We start from the raw sequence: 19,769 nt of genomic DNA on the forward strand, positions 1-19,769 counted from the left end.
GATGAGGATGTAGGCTCAGCGATGGAGTCGATCTCGCTACTTCCTTACTCGCTGCCTCAATCTTCCTCCGCAGCCGTGAGATGGCAAGATGGACCGGATCTGTCTTTGACCCAAGATTTGGAGCGGGGGACCAGTGTTATCAAAACCAAACCGAATATCGAACCAATCGAGATATGGGTTCAATCGAAGGTTCAATGAGTCGGACCGCATGTTTAATTATAAAATAACTAAATATTTATTATTTTAAGAAAATAATATAAAATACAAAAAAATAGTTAGAGAAAGAGAATACCCATCTCTCAACAGCCTAACTCAACAATATCACAGAGATCAGAAACAGGAAAAGAGCCTTCTCAACCCTCATGTAGGTCAAGAACCGTATCACCTCTCTTTAACGCTGAAACCTCTCTTGTTCCTCTAGCCCATGATAATTCCTTGAAGCCAGCAACCTTAACAGAGCAGCAGACTCCTCAATTCCTCATCTTTCCTGCCTGGAACTCCGACCCCACCCCCCACCGGACCTGCCTTGCCTCACAGGAGTAGTTCCTCGCCAAGGAAACCTTCACGAGATAGGCAATGATCCGGCAGTTTATATGGCTCTTTTTGTCTTGTCATTGTCGGGATGATTAGAGCTTCTGAATATGGAAATTGATCCAACTCTCTTTTGGGTCCTTTGTTGGGGGTCTTTCTTGAGGGGTTGACCTTTTCGTTTGATTAATTATACCATATGATGAACGGCTCTTAGCATTTCTTGTGATTCTCCGGGTCCCAAGAACAAGACATCCCCACATTCAGAGGTTATTGGGGGAGAGAGAGAGAGGGATTAAGAGGCTATTGGGAGGGAAAGAAGAGGAAAGAGATGGAAGGTGAGAGCGATCGAGTCAATAGGCGGTGGAAGTGGAGGAGAAAGCGAGCTGTAAAGCTAAATCAAAACTAGAGGAAAATCAATCAATACCCAAATCAAATTGCAAGTGCAGAACATTAATCAATACCCAAATTACAAACCTCAAAATGGATTTCGACTTTCAATTTTCGACTTTCGTTCGAAATTTCGACCGAAGAGAGATAATGAGAAGAGGAAGTCGATAATAGGCAACTTGCAATTGAAATTTCGATCTTCGTTCGTTAGGTCACATTGAGACTTTGAGATTGAGATTTCAATAGAGAAGAGGTGAATTGGTGAAGTCGTGATTCATGAAGATGAAGACTAGGGTTTCATAATTTCATTTTTCTTTTTGAGTTTTTTTGTTTTTTAAATTTACCTTTAGGTCCTTCATGTTTAAAAAATTATGAATCCATCCAACCGCCCGGTTCATATGGGTTCGATGAATTTGCCTAAAAACCGCTCGATTGTTTGGGCTCATCGATCTATTTATGCATTTTGGTTTTTAATCTAATCGAACTAGACATAGGTTCGATTTTTGGTTCGACCGGTTGAACTACCTGATCCAATCCGATTCTAATAACACTGGTATGGATGGTGAAGATGGCTCCCCGGTAGTCGCTGAGCCCCCTCACCCCACCCCCCCCCCACCGCGTTCCGGCGTGGGGTTTGTGGTAATGGTTACTTCTCTCCCCCATTGTCCTACGCCCTCTTATCTCTGTACAGACTAGTGGCGGAGAGCAGGAAGGCCCAACTTGCTCCTCAAGCGACAGATCTCCGATCGCTCCTTTAGTTCTGACGACGACTGGCCTTCTTCGACGGCGCCTCTACTCCTCTAATCCAACTGTTCAGCTCTCATCCTCCCCACTGGTGGCAGCTTCTACTTCGATTGGTCCGCCCCCACCCCGCGCTTCTCCACTAACCTTTAGGATCGAAATACTTTCTAGCATCTCGCCGAGATCCACAGTTTTTATCTCCCTGTAACAGGATGTTTTTGTATGGTGAGCTGTCGCTGTGAAGTCTTTGAGTCAGTGGGTGCTTGGAGCTACATCGGAGGCAAATATGTGATCTGGAAGCTCCATACATTTACTGCCTCGGAGAAGACTGGATTGCTGCCACTATGCTTCTGAATCTGCTGCTCCTATGCTCCTGCTAAGTGATGCCCTCTGCTCATCCACATCTTGCTTGAACTAACTAGATCCAATCATATATGGACGAATCTTGGTCAGATCTAGTTGGATCTTGCTTGATCCTACCAGATCTAATCTAGACTTCATCAAATTCGGATTGATCCGAGTTTCGGTCGAGTTGGTTATGACTCGATTTGGGACGGACAATTTGGAGTCAGACTAGTTTAGGCCTAGTGGATCCGACCTGATTGTGAGTGACAGAGGGGGCCGCACTCGAAACATCTTAGCTTCTCCCTCTTTTGTTCTCCTATTACGGGCGCGTTTCCTCGATTTGTCGGCTCCTGGTATGCTACTGGCTAGATTGGTTAGCCCCTTGGCGCTCTCCCCGACTTAGCTGGATTGGTTAGTGTTGGTTGCTTTCCCCGATTTGGATTATTGGTTTGATTTCGTGGCCCGACTCCGTAATTGGTTCCTTGCACTTGAGTACAGCTCAAGACGCCCCTGCTTTGGTCTAATATCGAGATCTCTTCAGAATCTCATTATTAAATGATTGAGTTCTACATGAATATATAGCTTTATGACCCTTCCCTAGTTTACCAAGGTCCATGTGTGACAGTAGAAGGTTTTGATCGGAATGTCTGATAGTTACTATTATTTTTCCACCTCAATTCTTTCTTGTAGTATGTCTGGTTGAATCCAATTAATTATGATCTTGTAATCTTTGTTTCTTGAGCATTTTCACCTTATTCTCTTGTCATGTAATTTTTTACATGTTATGAATTAATTCTCAAGGTTCACAAGCATAAAAAAAAAAAAGATTGCCTTGAGACCTCTTTTGTGATTATTATAATTCCTCTTTTGATTTTTGTAAAAATATTCCTTTTTAACTTTTGGAAAGAGTGCAAAAGCCTCATCGTGATTTGGAGTCGTGACAAATTACACTATGTGCTTTTGTTATGGACAATTAGTTCTCATGTGGTGTACTCCGTTAGTAATAGAGGGTTATGACGTTACTTTTTTATTTTATTTTTAGTCCTCAATCTTTAGCCTTTTAATCATTTTGGTTCTAAATCTTTTTTATTTTATCATTTCTTTCCTTAACTTTTCATTTTTTTTATTTTAGTCATAGAAAGAAAATTGAAAGGGAACGATTGGCGGCCCCAACCCCCCGAATCGACTGGGGACTCCGAGTGGGAGTTCCCGATCGATTCGCGCCGGCGACCTCAATGGAGGGTTCGGGGTCGCCGATTGGTGGCCCCAACCCCCGAATAGACCGGGGTCGCGGGGACTCCAAGAGAATTTTTGTACTTTTCACTTAATTTTTTTTATTAAAATGTCACTTTTTTATATAAATAAATTGGGGGTGAGATTTGGAAGATATAAATATACGAGAAGTCTCACTAATGAATTAGATGCCGAATCTCTTGAAATTCAAAAGTCGGTATTATTTTTCTCCTTTCATTGGGAATAAAAATTATTTTCAGTGTTCATTCAACTCATGAAACATAAGAAAGGCCTCGATGAAAGAGAAATGAATACTAAATTTTGCTATGGGTGACAAAAAAGCTCTGGAAGCTGATGGGTATTCAGCTTTCATTTTTAAATTTTTGCTGGAATATTATTAAAGACAACTTTCTTACTGTTATCAAATCATATTTCAGCACAGGCATAGAATGAGAAGGGAAGCAAACTCCACAATTATTACTCTTGAGCCGAAGAAGCCTAAAGCTGACCAGATGAAGGATTTCATTCCAATCTCATGCTGCCATATATTCTACAAATGTGTCACCAAAGTGCTTGCTAATAGATTTAAAAAAGTGCTTTCCCTACTAATTAGTAAAAATCAGTCGGCTTTTATTAAAGGAAGAACGATGCAGACATTAGCCTCCTGGCTCATGAATTGGTTAATAATTATCACATATCAGCAGTCACTACTCGATGTGCTGTTAAAGTGGATTTAATGAAAACCTTTGACTCTATTTCGTAGGATTTCATTCTGACGGCTCTATCAGCTACGGGATGCTTTAACGTTTATTATTTGGATTAAGGGATGCGTTACTACTCCTAGTTTCTTAGTAGCAATTAAGGGTACTCTGGCAGGAAATTTCCTAAGAGGTAGAGGGGTGAGACAAGGAGAACCATTGTCTCCAAAACTGTTCAGAGTTGGTATGGAATTGTTGTCTCAGTTACTCGATTATTTGGCTAGATCAAGAAACTAGGATTCCATCCTAGATGCAAGTCTATCTACTTCACACATTTATGTTTCGTTGGCAACCTCTTTATTTTCACTAATGGTTCGTGTGAGTCTTTACTTCTTGTTCTGGATACTTTGGATAAATTTCATAGATGGTCAAGTGTTTGCCTCAATCAACCCAGAGAAATCAGAATTGTACTGTGGTGGACTAGCTGAAGAGGACATCCAACAATTGCTGAATGCTACAAGATTTAGAAGAGGGCATTTAATGGGTCAGGCGAACCGGACCGGACATGGTGACAGTTCCCGATCTGATCGGTCGAACCGGCCAGTCCGGTCCGGTTCTGATAATAATGATATCTACACAATATATAAAAGTATAAACTCATTTTGGCGTTTCTCAATTTCCAATCCCTCCTATTTTATATAAAATTCCAAAACTATCGTTACTTTTATTATAAAAACTACCATTACTTTATATATATATATATATATATATGTATATATGAGAAAAGGCACATACTCATTTTCTTACGTCGTTAATAATATTTTTGTACCCCTTCGACTTATGCTCATGCACCTAATCACTAATAGCACCCTTCATTTCACTTTTATCTTTCGTGGTGTCCCATTATATTTTACCACATATACAATGTAAATAATAAAAGTATCAATCTAGGTGTAAATTTTTTTAACAAAAATCATAGTTAAATTGGTTTTACAGTCTACACGTATAATAAAAAATATGGAACTTCTAGAAATATTTCTCGCTGTTTGAGCCACCATTTGTGCCCTTGCAATAAAGCTAGAATTTTCAATTTAGTAATTGATCTCCCAATTTTCCTCGCACACTGTCACACCCTTTACTTCTATGAGAAGCAAACATAATCGTGGCTATTGACCTCTCTCTTTTTTTTTTTTTTATAAATCCTTATATTCAGAAAGTCCGATTAAGTTCCGACTAATTTAGTTATCAGATCAGTCTACTAAGGGTAAAACTCTTTCAGTATAAATTTTTTACATTCACAAAAATTTGAACATGAGATATTGCTTAAGTGAAACAAGTATCGAATCACTTAAATCAATCCGCATTAGTTGCTTTTGATCCATTTAAAAGAGGTAAGGGAACAAAAACTGTAACTTTTCCACTCGCCTTCCACAATCCCTTCACCCTCAAAAACGGGGTGAATTTCAATTTTTGTTCCTCGGTCGTTCATCATCACTCGCCTGCTCCCTTTGCAGACGGAGAAAAATTCACCCTGCTCATTTGCCACTTTCAACATCGATCACCATGCCACACACTGATCCTCACACCGTTGACCGTGGTACGATTCTCGTCCAAAAAATAACAATGCTAAAGCTTGTCATTGAACCGACGGGGTAATTATGTGGTCCCTAGACTTATCAATTAAACTCAAGCTAGGAAAAGGTAATGGGAGGATTATAATACAACTGATAGGAAATAAAATTAGATTGATTTCGTGATTATGACTTTATTCATTATTAGAATCTTCATAGAGTATATAGCATCGGATTTTTGTTCGCAATAGATACGGTCCCCAAATTTTGCCCATTATTGTCCTAATGCGACCTCTCGATGTCTTTTCGAGTCCTCAATGACTCTACAAATTGACAAATTAGTAACTGAAGGACGATTTAGACAATTGAAAAGTTTATAGACCAAATCACTACAATAATAACGACGGGATACGGCAGGTCTTCTTTTTTTTTTTTGCCCTGTGTTTTGATTCAAATCCAAAGGCGATATTGATGATTAATGTTCTAATTAATGATGATATAGGGTGTGTGCACACGATGACATCTCCAATCGATATTTCTATCATCAGCTCCTCTAGTTAACCTTCGTTCTATGGATAATCTGCACTGCGGTCCTCTTTTAGCTTCACTTATTTGTGTGCAAATAATCTTTGCGGTAGACACTAAGATGCGTTCGGGAAAGATGCGTTAATATTGGAGATATTATTATGGTTAGTTAGGAAATAGAATATTCTGAAATAAGATCGTATTGATCTATTAGATTAGTTGATATTATAAGGATTTTCAGTATCCAATTTGATATTATGTTAATATTTAGATATCATTTGTTTATTATTTTCGTCACTTCATAGAGTCACGGGCGAGTTATTTCATGTATTTCGTTCTAATGTCTCTCTCTCTTATATTCATTTTCTTCGGTTAAAACCCATTAAATCTAGATCATCGATGGAGCACGACTATGATGAAAATGGATTTACAGAAGATCTTCTCTCGCGATTCCATCGCTAGCTGCTAGCGATGTGCATAAGGTATATACATACACCCCTTCTATGTGTTGGGAAGGGATGTGCTCAACCAAACAATAATGCAGCGATTAATCTTCCTCCCCTATTAGTGTAATCGAGATAGGAACTAATCAAATCAACCAACAAGCAGTAAAGTAAAAGAACACCAAGAATTTTACGTGGAAAACCCCGATGTGGGGAAAAACCACGGGACCAACTCCGAATCAACGATCCACTATGAATGAAGGTTATACAATGTCTTTCATCAAGGGTAAACCCTTGGATCACCAAACTCAAGAGAAACACTCTCTTGGATCACCTAAACACTAAATTCGTCACCCACACCGGGTGGTTCACAAAGTCAGCTGAGACAGCACCTACAGAGCTCGAATAGAAATTCTGACCGTTCAGAACTTAGCCCCACGTGTTGTGAAGCTGCTGTCAAAATTTCGTCCCAATCGGAGTTCGTTTGAGGTCCCGATCGAAGTTTGATCTCCAGCTGCGCGCTGCCCCTGTTGATCCGAATTCTGCTCTGTTCCTCTCTGTTATTCTGTGCTGATCTGCTGCTCTATTCCTCAGCTGGTTTGCTGAAAAATAAACCCTAACAAAAGTGGGTCCTTAGGCCTATTAAAGCTCGATAAAAAACCCAATACAATTTGAGCCCAACTTCCTCCAAATTGGAGGGATACCCAACAAACTCCCCCTCCCGACTATTTGGAGGTTTCGAGCATACCGGCTATACTTCGGCAAACATGAAGTTTCTCCCTAGCGAGAGGTTTTGTCATCATATCAGCTCCATTCTCATCAGTGTGCACTTTGTCTAGCTTCATCAGCTTGGACTCCAACACATCTCTAATCCAATGAAACTTGATATCGATATGCTTCGACCTCGAATGGAAAGTGGGATTCTTGCAAAGATGAATGGCGCTTTGACTATCAAAGTGTAGAACATACCTTTCTTGCTTCAAGCTCAACTCCTGCAAAAACTTTTGCAACCACAACATCTCCTTGTAACCCTCGGTCACCGCAATGTATTCGGCTTCCGTTATAGACAAAGCGATACACTTTTGAAGCCTTGAATGCCATGAGATAGCTCCCCCTGCAAAAGTCATCAAGTATCCCGAAGTGGATTTTCGGGAATCGATATCTCCTGCCATATCCGCATTTGTGTAGCCCACTAACTCCGGCTTACCAGTGCCAAAGTGTAAACACACCTTGGATGTTCCTCTGAGATACCTCAGGATCCACTTAACTGCATTCCAATGCTTTTTCCCCGGATTGGAGAGAAAATGACTAACCACACCAATAGAATGAGCGATATCTGGCCTTGTACAGACCATGACATACATTAAACTTCCTACAGCTGATGAGTAAGGAACTTTCTTCATCTCTTCTTTCTCCTTCTCACTTGTAGGACATTGCTTCGAGCTAAGTTTGAAATGAGAAGCAAGTGGTGATGAAACTAGTTTAGCATTACCCATGTTGAACCGATCCAAAATCTTCTCGATGTACTTCTCTTGAGAAAGCCAAATTTTTCCACTTGATCTATCACGAGAAATATGCATTCCAAGGATCTGCTTTGCTGGTCCCAAATCCTTCATGGCAAAGGACTTGCTGAGCTCTTTCTTCAACTCTGTAATCTTGCTCATATCATGACCAATAAGTAACATATCATCCACATATAACAGTAAAATGATAAAATCACCATCCGAGAATTGTTTCACGAACACACAATGTTCTGAAGTTATTCGTGTGTAGCCATGGCTCAACATGAAAGAGTCAAACTTTTTGTACCACTACCGAGGTGTTTGCTTAAGCCCATACAAGCTCTTTCTCAGCCTGCACACCAAATGCTCCTTACCTTTAACTCGGAATCTTTCAGGCTGCTCCATATATATTTCTTCCTCCAAGTCACCATGCAAGAAAGTTGTTTTTACATCGAGCTGCTCGATCTCCAAATTCAGACTAGCTGCCAGTGCGAGAACAACTCGGATCGATGACATCTTGACAACAGGCGAGAAGATCTCCTCGAAGTCAACTCCTTTCTTCTGGTTGAAACCTTTCACTACCAGTCGAGCTTTGTATCGAGGTCGTGAGTTCTCTGTCTTCAACCTGTAGATCCATTTGTTCTTCAATGCTCTCTTACCTTGCGGTAGCTTGACTAGGTCATACGTGTGATTTTCAGACAATGAGTTCATCTCCTCATTCATCGCCTTCAACCAGTGCTCCTTGTGCTCATGTGCCACAGCTTCATCATAGCACTTAGGTTCTCCCCCGTCAGTCAGTAGCACATATTCATGAGGCGGATATCTTGTAGAAGGTCGTTTTACTCTGTAAGATCGTCTAGGTAGATTATCTGCAGGCTCTAACTGTAACTGCGAGCCTGTATCATCAGTAGTCACATCATCATCTACCTGAGGACCACCCCCAGTCGTGGTTTCTTCATATTCACCAGGTACCTCTTCCACTGAATGTTCTACATCAACCGATATAGGAATAGAGATCTCGTGAGGATTGCCTACTCTGGCATTCTCTAACTTTTGCAAATCCTCGATTGTCTGGTCCTCAAAGAACACAACATCCCTGCTCCTGATAATCTTCTTGCTATCAAGGTCCCAAAACCTGTACCCGAACTCTTCATGTGCATAACCCAAGAAGATGCACTGTTTTACCTTGGCATCGAGTTTTGATCTTTCATCTCGAGGAATGTGAACAAATGCCCTGCACCCGAAGACTCTGAGATGCTTGTATGATACTTTATTGCCGGTCCACACCTGCTGGGGTACATCTCCATCAAGTGCAACTGAAGGTGTAAGATTAATAAGATCAACCGCTGACCTCATTGCCTCGCCCCAGAAAGACTTAGACAGTTTCGTCTGAGAAAGCATACAACGAACTCTCTCAACAATTGTGCGGTTCATTCTCTCTGCAAGCCCATTTTGCTGTGGTGTCTTCGGTACCGTCTTCTCAAGTTTGATACCATGAGTCCTGCAATAGTTCTCGAAAGGACCCCTATACTCACCACCATTATCAACTCTGACACATTTCAGCTTCATGCCCGTTTCTCTTTCCACTGCTACATGGAAGTTCTTGAAAATCTCAGTCACCTGATCTTTAGTTCTTATAGGGTAAGCCCAAACCTTCCTGGAGTGATCATTTATAAAGGTCACAAAATAGAGAGCATCACCAAGAGATCTATCCGACATGAAACAAACATCAGTATGCACAAGATCAAGTATATGATCGCACCTAGAGGGACGACTTCTAACAAAAGAAACTTTCCTCTACTTACCAGCTAAAGAGTGATTACAAGTGCTCAAGTGCATACCTTCAACGGGCAAAGACTGCTTTCTGACAAGAATTTAAATACCTTTCTTGCTGATATGTCCAAGTCTCCTGTGCCATAGCTCGATAGGATAATCCTCAACAACATTAATTTGACCGGAATTGTGCTTGGCACGTAGCCTGTAGAGAGTGTCGGTCTTCTGACCTCGTGCCATAATCAACGAACCCTTAGAGAGCTTCCATCTCCCATTGCTAAATTCGTTACTGTAGCCTTCATCATCAAGCTGACCAGTCGAGATTAGGTTAAGGCGAATTTCTGGAACATGTCTCACCTTCTTCAGAAGCAACTTGCAGCCAAGCTCGGTCTCTAGACATATATCACCAGTATCGACAATCTTGCATGACTGTCTATTCCCCATTCTCACATAACCATAGTCCCCGGTAGTGTAAGATGAGAAGAAATCCCGCTGTGGAGTGACATGAAACGAAGCACCTGTATCTGCAACCCAGGTAGAGTCCTGACAAGTGAAATTCACATAGGCTTCATCACAAATGATGTAGGTCTCTCCATCAGATGCCACTGCTATAGTGCCTTCTTCCTTCTTACTCTCACCGTTGCCATTCTGATTTTTCTTCAGAGCTCTACACTCCCTTTTGTAGTGTCTCTCTTTTCCACAGTGATAGCAAGTGACCCCTTTTCTCATCTTCGACTTTGATCTACCTCTCGATTTGCCACGTGAGTTACTATGTTTGGAAGAGAAATTTCTGCTTTGACTTCTCCCCCGTTGCTCAGTAACCAAAGCTTCAGACTGAATGGAAATTCCCGTGCCTTTCCTTCTAGTCTCCTCATTAAATAAACTGTTTGTCACCGTGGCCAACAATAGCTTCTCGTTTGGCGCAGAATTGCTTAATGCAACCACAAGTGTGTCCCAATTATCTGGTAGAGTCCCTAAAAGTAGACAAGCCTGCAACTCATCGGGTAATATTATCTCCAGGTTCGTCAACTTGTTAATAATATCCTGGAAATTACTCATGTGCACAGCCATATCACCTCCATCCTGGTAACGAAGATGAACCAGCTTCTTCACGAGAAAGGCCTTATTTTGCGGAGTCTTCCTCGCGTAGAGATTTGTCAATTTATCCCACAAAGTTTTCGCATTTGTCTCCTGAGCAACATGATGATAAATACTATTGTCTATCCACTGCCGAATCAAACCAATAGTCTTCCGATTTGTGCGTTCCCAAGCCTTGTCATCCTTATCTTTCGGTTTCGCGGAATCCCCTTCAATGGGATCGTACAAATCCCTGCAAAATAGAAGATCCTCCATCCGAGACTTCCATATAGAGTAGTTGGTTGCATTCAACTTGAACATAGATCCTGTAGACTCCTCCATATCGAAAAACACCGAAAAAACTCAAACTTCTCTAACCCGAGGCTTTGATACCACTTGTTAGGAAGGGATGTGCTCAACCAAACAATAACGCAGCGATTAATCTTCCTCCCCTACTAGTGTAATCGAGATAGGAACTAATCAAATCAACCAATAAGCAGTAAAGTAAAAGAACACCAAGAATTTTATGTGGAAAACCCCGATGTGGGGAAAAACCACGGGACCAACTCCGAATCAACGATCCACTATGAATGAAGGTTATACAATGTCTTTCATCAAGGGTAAACCCTTGGATCACCAAACTCAAGAGAAACACTCTCTTGGATCACCCAAATGCTAAATTCGTCACCTACACAGGGTGGTTAACAAAGTCAGCTAAGACAGCACCTACAGAGCTCGAATAGAAATTCTGACCGTTCAAAACTTAGCCCCACGTGTTGTGAAGCTGCTGTCAAAATTTCGTTCCAATCGGAGTTCGTTTGACGTCCCGATCGAGATTTGATCTTCAATTGCGCGCTGCCTCTGTTGATCCGAATTCTGCTCTGTTCCTCTCTGTTATTCTGTGCTGATTTGCTGCTCTATTCCTTAGCTGGTTTGCTGAAAAATAAACCCTAACAAAAGTGGATCATTGGGCCTATTAAAGCCCGATAAAAACCCCAATATAATTTGAGCCAAACTTCCTCCAAATTGGAGGATACCCAACACTATGAGACGATCGCATGATTCAAGTGGGAAAGGAGAAAAGATCCATGCAATGTATATATTCTTTTATCTTGAAAGCAACTTTTTCTTTTTTAAGTTATCTTGAAAGCGACTAAACAATACTAATGAAAAAAAATCCAATTGCGATGGTGAAAACGCGATAAGCCTATGGAATGGGAAAGCTTTCCAGCAAAGGGAGAGCAGCTTCCTTGAAGAAGCATGGAGGACGACCTGTTTATCGACACATCGTAATTAATGATTAATCGATATGTACGTAAACTGTCAGGACCTTACACATATTACGCTCAATTTTTAAATCCAATAAAACTATGCTCTTCTATTATTTATTGAAAAAATTAATTTGTACCTTACCTATTATTTTTTCAATAAAGTATTGTCATTTCAATCCGCTGCCGTGGGATCAATATTTTGCCCATACCAGAAATTATCCATCGCATCGTCTATGAATTGAGCCGATCTAATCATCTACGGTTATCTCATAAAGTAAACTACTAGTCAATACCTACTAATGAAGTAAGAGTCAACTCCTTCTTAATAATACAACACTTATACATGCACGTTCAATAAGAATTAGTTTAAGCACTAAACCGAGTTCATATAATAATTTCTCTAGCCATATGTTATGCAAGCTAGTGGTCCTCGATACACGACAACCTTAACGTAGTCTCCAATCTTCTACTCACTATTTAATTAATTCGAGATGTACTTTCTGTTCCTTTTCATTTTATTTAGTTATTTTTAGATTACTATCTTCACAGTCAAATGTAGTTAATAAATCAAATTAAAAGAATTGATTAATTTCTTAATTAAATTTCGGGATTAAATCAAATTTAATGTTTGTTTGGGAATTTTCATGGGCAGGAGAGTAGGGCCCACTTTACCATGTTCCTGCACCTCCATTTCCTATTCCCTTCCTTGTCAGTTACCGGTGGAGAGGTCGGTGATCTGACAATAATCACTTCGGAGAAATTAATAAAATTCAAAACTCTTCATCATCCTCTTCTTCTTCTTCTTCTTCTTCTTCTTCAAGCGAACTGCAATACTTTCAAGAAACAGCTCAACTGAGCTCAGTGAAAAATCAAGAACAGGGGAAAAGCAGACGAGGAGGAGGAGAGAGATGGGAGAAACGGCGCATCACCACCATGGTCCTCCGCCCCCACAACAGGCGGCGCCACCGCCTCAACCGCCGCCGCCGAACTTCGCCCTCTCGAGGGGGCCCACTTGGCCTCCCGCCGAGCAGCTCCAGCACCTTCACTACTGCATCCACTCCAACCCCTTTTGGCGTCAGTCCCTTCTCCCTCCCTCCCTCCCTCCTTCCTGCTTCCAACTTTCTTCAGCTTCAATACCCAAACCCTTTTTTTTTTTGTGTTGTTATTATGCTGAGATAAGTCTGACAAAGCTGATAGATGTTGAAAAGGTGAAAGCTTTCAAGGTTTTTCAGCTCCGTTCCTTTTTCTTATATATATTTTTTTTATGGGTATCTCTGATTCACCGTGGCAGATTCTTGCTTTGAGATCTTTATATTTTTTTGGGGAATTTTTTTTTATTATTTGCTGATTCAATCAAGTGACTAGGCTTTGCATGGATAGAGATTCTGGTTTTCTTTTCTGGGTACGGTTAGCTTTTCGCAGGTCGACTTCAGCTTGTTAGATCTGTGGCCCGATTTGACTGTTAGACTCTTTCACAATGAACACGGAGCAAGTAATCACAAGCTCATTAATTTTGCAGCTGAAGCCGTGTTGCTCGCATTCGAGCACTACATCGTGATGCTCGGGACCACCTTATTGATCGCGAGCACCCTCGTGCCTCGAATGGGTGGTGACTCTGTGAGTTCATATCCATGCTGCTTAAATACTGTCAGACTATCTTGAATCTTGTCCTCTGTTCCTGGCGCTGTCAAGTATGGTCCTCTAATACCCCGGTGTTGCTGTTATTTATTGAGAACAGGGCGATAAGGCCCGTGTGATCCAGTCGTTGCTCTTCATGTCCGGTATCAACACGTTGCTCCAGACTTTTCTTGGCACGAGGCTGCCTACTGTGATGGGCGCATCATTCGCGTTTTATCTTCCAGTTCTATCGATCATCAATGACAACACAGACAAGAACTTCTCCAATGAGCACGATGTATGTATATATGGGTCAAAGATCGGTCAGCAATATTTACTCCGAATGAATTTGCAAACGTCTACATTACATATTGTTTTTGTTTCTAGGAAAGTATCCCTTTTGTATTGTTAATTCATAGTCAATCGACATTACAATCCTTGAATACAGTACTCGCATATAGTGTAAATTCAACTCAACCGTGGAGGTCTTCAAAATAGTTTTTTTTTTTAATTCCCCCCTTGTTGGAAGCATCATTAGATTTTGACAGGTTTGGTTACATTTCATTTGCAGAGGTTTGTATACAATATGAGAACCATTCAAGGGTCTCTGATTGTTTCGTCATTTGTCAACATAATCCTTGGATTTAGCAAAGCATGGGGCAATTTCACAAGGTTAAATGCCTTATATAATTAGATTGTGCATCTACCTTTTAAGCAAACCTTTACCCCAGTAAATATTTTGTCCTTCCTCTGACTAAATGCCGGTTTCTATTCATGACAGACTGTTCAGTCCTGTAACTATTGTACCAGTGGTTTGTGTGGTGGGTCTCGGTCTGTTTCTGAGGGGCTTTCCACTGGTAAAAATTTCATCTCAAACTGTCTGAAACTTCTTTGTTGCCTTAGCCTTGGAGACATCATTGTATAACACCATTTTCGTGCGTGCAGCTCGCTAACTGCGTGGAGCTAGGCCTTCCGATGCTGATTCTTCTAGTCTTATCTCAACAGGTAATCAATCTCATTAACCTGTGCTCTTCCCGACTATCTTCTTACTCTAAATACTATAATGAAATACTTCTTTCCTTCAGTACATTAAGAGGGTATTTCCATCGGGTCACAACATACTAGAGCGATATGCCTTGCTACTCTGTATCGGGATAATCTGGGCATTTGCTGCGATTCTTACTGTCTCTGGGGCCTACAACAATGTGCCAGAACAGACTAAATTGAGCTGTCGCACTGATCGTTCTTTTCTCATGTCATCTGCCCCCTGGTATCGATCTCGATCACGAGAAGCTCTCACCAGATGATTTCTTTTTTCCCTTTTTAGTATTTAGTTTTCTTCTTTTAACTGATAGGAAAGTCTTAATTTGTGACATAGGATTAAGATTCCATACCCCTTTCAGTGGGGTACTCCCGTGTTCAGAGCGAGCCACGTCTTCGGTATGATGGGTGCTGCCCTTGTTTCTTCTGCAGAGGTCTAGTCTCCATCACCTAATATTTTTCTCCTGGTGGAGTAGTTTAAGTTCTATTTTTCTCGAATAAATAATGGATTTTGTTATTTTCTAAACCTAAGAACCAATTGCATTCCATTAAATGTTTGATCTTCCATGCAGTCGACGGGGACATTCTATGCAGCCTCTCGTTTGGCAGGGGCCACACCTCCCCCAGCACATGTGCTTAGCAGAAGCATTGGGTTACATGTAATCACTGAGTAACCCACAGACAATAAATATGTTTTGTTTTTCCATGAAATATTATGGTCTTAAAATAATCCGTAACTGGGATATTTGAAAATTTGAAATGGTTAGATGCTATTGACCATGGATAAGAATATTGATATATATATATATATATATATATTTTCGAGCAGGGTATTGGAATGCTTCTTGAAGGGATATTCGGATCTGTTGTTGGTACAACTGCGTCTGTGTGAGTACTTACTACCATGCACTCTGTACTGACTGCTTCTAATAGTTATTGATGTCCTAAAAAAATTGTAGAAGTTTAACCGTTGGAACCCACTCTATACATCAAATGGAATGAAATCCCCATGTAAAGCAGTTGTATATTATGTGATAGTTTCATTCTATGATAACTTGGTACCGTCATCCCCAATGCAAGCAGAGGTTTTCTCAAAGATGTTGTATACTCTGATACTACTAAGATATCGCCAGAAAGATAGAACAAAATGTAAATTTACGAAGTTTCATTGGTGATAATTCAGTGAAAATGTTGGCCTTCTTGGACTTACCGGCATTGGGAGCAGAAGAGTGATCCAGATATCGACTGCTTTTATGATATTCTTCTCCATATTCGGTATGCAATAACGTATTGAACTATGATGTCTTCTCTAGTTTCATTATCAGCTTTTCTAATTGTGTCATCCCCCGTCCCTTATAGGGAAATTTGGTGCCTTCTTTGCTTCCATCCCTCTACCAATTTTTGGCGCCATATATTGCATAGTATTGGGCATTGTTGGTGAGTTGGCTCTCCTCCCGTTGCAACTCATTTCATTCGTAATTTGACGCACATTAATTATCGTTTCTGCTGGGCTACAGCTGCTGTTGGGATCTCTTTCACGCAATTTGTGAACAATAACTCCACGAGAAACCACTACGTCCTTGGTGTCTCTCTCTTCTTAGGCATATCGGTCTCTGAGTATTTCGTCCTGAACACAAACGGTAATGGTGATGGACCTGTCAGAACGGGTGGTGGCTGGGTAAGCCTTACTAAATTGATCACTGAATTTTCTTTGAATTTTTTTTTTCTCCCCTGTTTCATGGCCTCCGAATTGTTCTCACTCTCAAAATGATAAGACGACTGCAAACACTTGAAATGACCTAAACACAATGTGAAACGTTCAGCCCAGGCATGGCGAGCAGTGCCCTGCTTGAGCTCGACTGACTATCTTCTTTTAGGTTCAACCATGCTTGAAGTCATCTCAATGAACTTTTGTTCAACTTGATTCGGCTTAGTTCTGTGTCTATAATGATCCCAAGTGAGGCCAACGATAGACAGAAGAGCTGGAGCTTTATTTGGCTCTACTTGTGTTCGAGCTCGAGATTTCAATTAGATTGAAAAATTTGGGGGTATATACAACTTAAGAATTGAAACGTAACATGTGTATGTCTCGAGAGAAGTTCTTGAGGTCGTGTCATCAAATTTCTATTGACATGCCTAGCCCTCAGCGAGGCCACCTTCATGTGCCTTTGCACATGGACCACTTTCGGGCCATGGCCTTATGCATATGTACCAGGGTTTGTAGCCGTAAAAGAGCATTCTTTGTCAAGAAAGACAAATAAGAAAATTGATGAACTAATGATGGAGTAGCTTAATAATGCTTATGAGGCCGTCGAGTTAAGCAGTTCTGAGCTCGAGCAGAAGCTCTGAGCTTGTGGGGAAAGGTATGAGTCATGTTCAGGTATCGATCAGTCGTACCTGAGTAAATTGGCTTGCTTGCAAGCCTAGGGAAGGATTCATTGTCTTATTATTATTAGCTATATGGCAACTGGTTTGGCTCATCTAAACTAAACTAAAATTGTGTGTGGTGACGTTTCCTGCAGTTCAACAACATATTTAACACGATATTCTCCTCGGCTCCAACCATGGCGATGATCGTGGGGACGATCCTCGATAACACATTAGATGCAAGGCACACGAGGAATGAGAGAGGGATCCCGTGGTGGGTCCCGTTCCAGCACAGGAAGGGAGACATTCGGAACGAGGAGTTTTACAGCTACCCGCTTCGGATACACCAGCTCATTCCCACTAGGTTCCTATGAAAACTGTACTTCTCAACTTTTATGTAACATTACAAAGAGCTGCCTTGTACAATATGATAAATGTACTTGTAACTTTAGCAACTAGATCGGACCGGCATGGGTTTTGAAAGTTCATAGCTCCACAGGAAGGGAAGTTTATGCGTTTCAAGGATCTAGTAGAATGTCACCTTTGGAACTGTGCTCTTTTGTGCCAAGTGACTTTGGAGTGACGGATTGCTTCTAAAATGAATGAAATTGCAAAAAGGGAAAATTACCAAACAGTCCCCTAAACCTGTGCCTTCACAAATTTATCCCCTCAACTCTGTTGGTTAGGGATAACTTATTAGTTTCTTAACTTTGTCGATGTACAATGTCCGCCTCGCTGTCCAGTCTTACATAAAGATCTAGGACTCGAAATGAAAAAGATCACGATGAAAATCCTGTTTACTATTATTATGTACTATCAATTGTTTCTATTTTATCTATCACCTATTCCTATCTCCACATCACGTGGCAAGACTTAATCTTATGGCATAATGCTATTGAGTAAAACCCATTTGAATAGAGACCTGCTATTGAGTTCATCCCATTTGGACCCCAGCTGCAAGTATAATGGCCTTGATGTGCACCTATGCCTTTCCAGCGTTGTTAATAAATCTAATCCTTACAAGGTGACGCAGCGGAATTAATTGCAATCTGTTGATTTGCGCACGAATACTAGAAGACAATATTCTATAACCTGTTGATTCTACGAATATTAGGGAATATGCATCAAACTCGAATCAAATCCGAGAATGGGCGAAAGAGCACGGTAGCTCTACACCTTAATTGATAATCCAAAAACAACTGTCATTAACCCTAGGGTTTTATAAAACTTAAATAGGAATTAAAACGCCTAAATTACACAAAAGACATAAACTTTTACTAAAATTGCAAAAATATCCTAATAACATAAAATGCCCGTTTGAGGCCCTAAACGATGAAATTCGCCTTAAATCTCGTCATTTCATGGCCGAAGGCGTGAGTTGTGCTCCTGAGGCCGTTTCCCTCGAAACAGGGTCGTCAGAGCCTGTTTTTCTTGAGGTATCGATTTGCCACGTCTACTGCCACATCAGAAAGTCAAACCGTGGTCGCATTCAACTCATCAACCCTGAGAAAAACACATTGACAAGTCCAGCAGGTTAGGCTCGACTCATCTAGTGTAGGAGGAACTAGAACGCAGACATTTAATTAGTGAACCTTCTTGAAGTTGAAATTATAAAAATAGAAAGATTCTGGGTTTTCATATTCTCCACTTTTTTTGCCTTCCAATCTTGAACAGAATTTTATTAGATGGCAATTATTTTGCTGTGAAGGTTAGGGGTGTAAACTGTAAAACTTCTTTTTTCATGAGTATAAACTGTATAATTTCTATTTTACATCTTGAGTAAGGAAAATCGACCAATAGTTCCCATATATCTATATATATGGGTGTTTAAAGTAAACTCCTAAACCACATGCAATGAGAGGCCTCCGTTCGTTAAACTAGAGTCTTTCACGTAGGATTTTCAAGCATTTTTATAACTCCTCATTGATTGTCCTTTTGAATTTTCTACATCAATAAATAGTCCATGTTTATTTTTTCGATGAACAATCCATATTTATTTCAGCTGAATGTTATTATATTCTCTAATTTCAATCCGTCTCCCTGTCTCTTCTTCTTTATATGTGAATACAACCTGCCTTCTTGCTATTAAAGTATGGCCACTGATTTCTGGTGATCATGGCAACAAATTAGTAGAGTCAATATGATAATTGTCTAGCACAAGTCGAAGGACATGACAAGAACATCACCTCCCCACATCGTGAAAATGGTTTCCTGGCCTAAAGATGTGAAGTACGCCCACCTAATGAGGAATCATCGGCAGAAATATTAATAATGTGGACGTATACTTATCCATATATATTACAAAAGAATTCATCGCAACTGTCACTCAAATATATATGTATGTGTATTATTTCAAAATATTATGAAACTTTTTGATATTTCATCTCCTCATCATTATCCACAATCATTACTAATGGAATTCGTCATTTTAATTCACGAAGTAACCAATAGAAGTATAAATATGTAAAGACTCACGCAACACGAGTTATATTACTAATTAAAAAAGAATAAAAAACTATAAAATTCTGGAAATTTTCTATACAACTTTATCCTCCCTTTCTTTTCCTCTATTTTCTCGATCCAATCAAAGGGTTAGAGCAAAATTATTGTGGCGAAGAGAGTTTTACGGGGCTATTGGGTAATTTTT

General features: G+C 40.4%; 1 protein-coding gene and 1 long non-coding RNA gene across 3 annotated transcripts; both read left to right on the forward strand.

Annotated features, from left to right (window-relative positions):
* Nucleotides 1–329: 329 nt before the first annotated feature.
* On the forward strand, nucleotides 330–2,757 carry LOC116215523. The gene is made up of 2 exons (XR_004158491.1): nucleotides 330–1,775; nucleotides 1,871–2,757. It is a non-coding gene; the product is annotated as an uncharacterized LOC116215523 (long non-coding RNA).
* Nucleotides 2,758–12,840: 10,083 nt separating this feature from the next.
* On the forward strand, nucleotides 12,841–17,766 carry LOC116214218 (nucleobase-ascorbate transporter 3). 2 transcript variants are annotated; one of them, XM_031549573.1, is made up of 14 exons: nucleotides 12,842–13,171; nucleotides 13,617–13,714; nucleotides 13,836–14,012; nucleotides 14,286–14,386; nucleotides 14,496–14,571; nucleotides 14,660–14,719; nucleotides 14,800–14,984; nucleotides 15,093–15,189; nucleotides 15,328–15,414; nucleotides 15,585–15,643; nucleotides 15,939–16,030; nucleotides 16,115–16,192; nucleotides 16,273–16,433; nucleotides 17,278–17,766. In XM_031549573.1, the coding sequence occupies exons 1-14, from the start codon at nucleotides 13,006–13,008 to the stop codon at nucleotides 17,494–17,496; spliced, it is 1,656 nt and encodes a 551-aa protein (XP_031405433.1). In that variant the 5' UTR covers nucleotides 12,842–13,005; the 3' UTR covers nucleotides 17,497–17,766. The 2 variants fall into 2 exon arrangements, with proteins under 2 accessions (XP_031405434.1, XP_031405433.1); XM_031549574.1 differs by lacking the exons at nucleotides 14,800–14,984; nucleotides 15,093–15,189 and having other exon boundaries at nucleotides 12,841–13,171.
* Nucleotides 17,767–19,769: the final 2,003 nt, after the last annotated feature.

Source organism: Punica granatum, chromosome 7 (genome assembly GCF_007655135.1).
Source record: "Punica granatum isolate Tunisia-2019 chromosome 7, ASM765513v2, whole genome shotgun sequence".
Lineage (NCBI taxonomy): Eukaryota > Viridiplantae > Streptophyta > Magnoliopsida > Myrtales > Lythraceae > Punica > Punica granatum.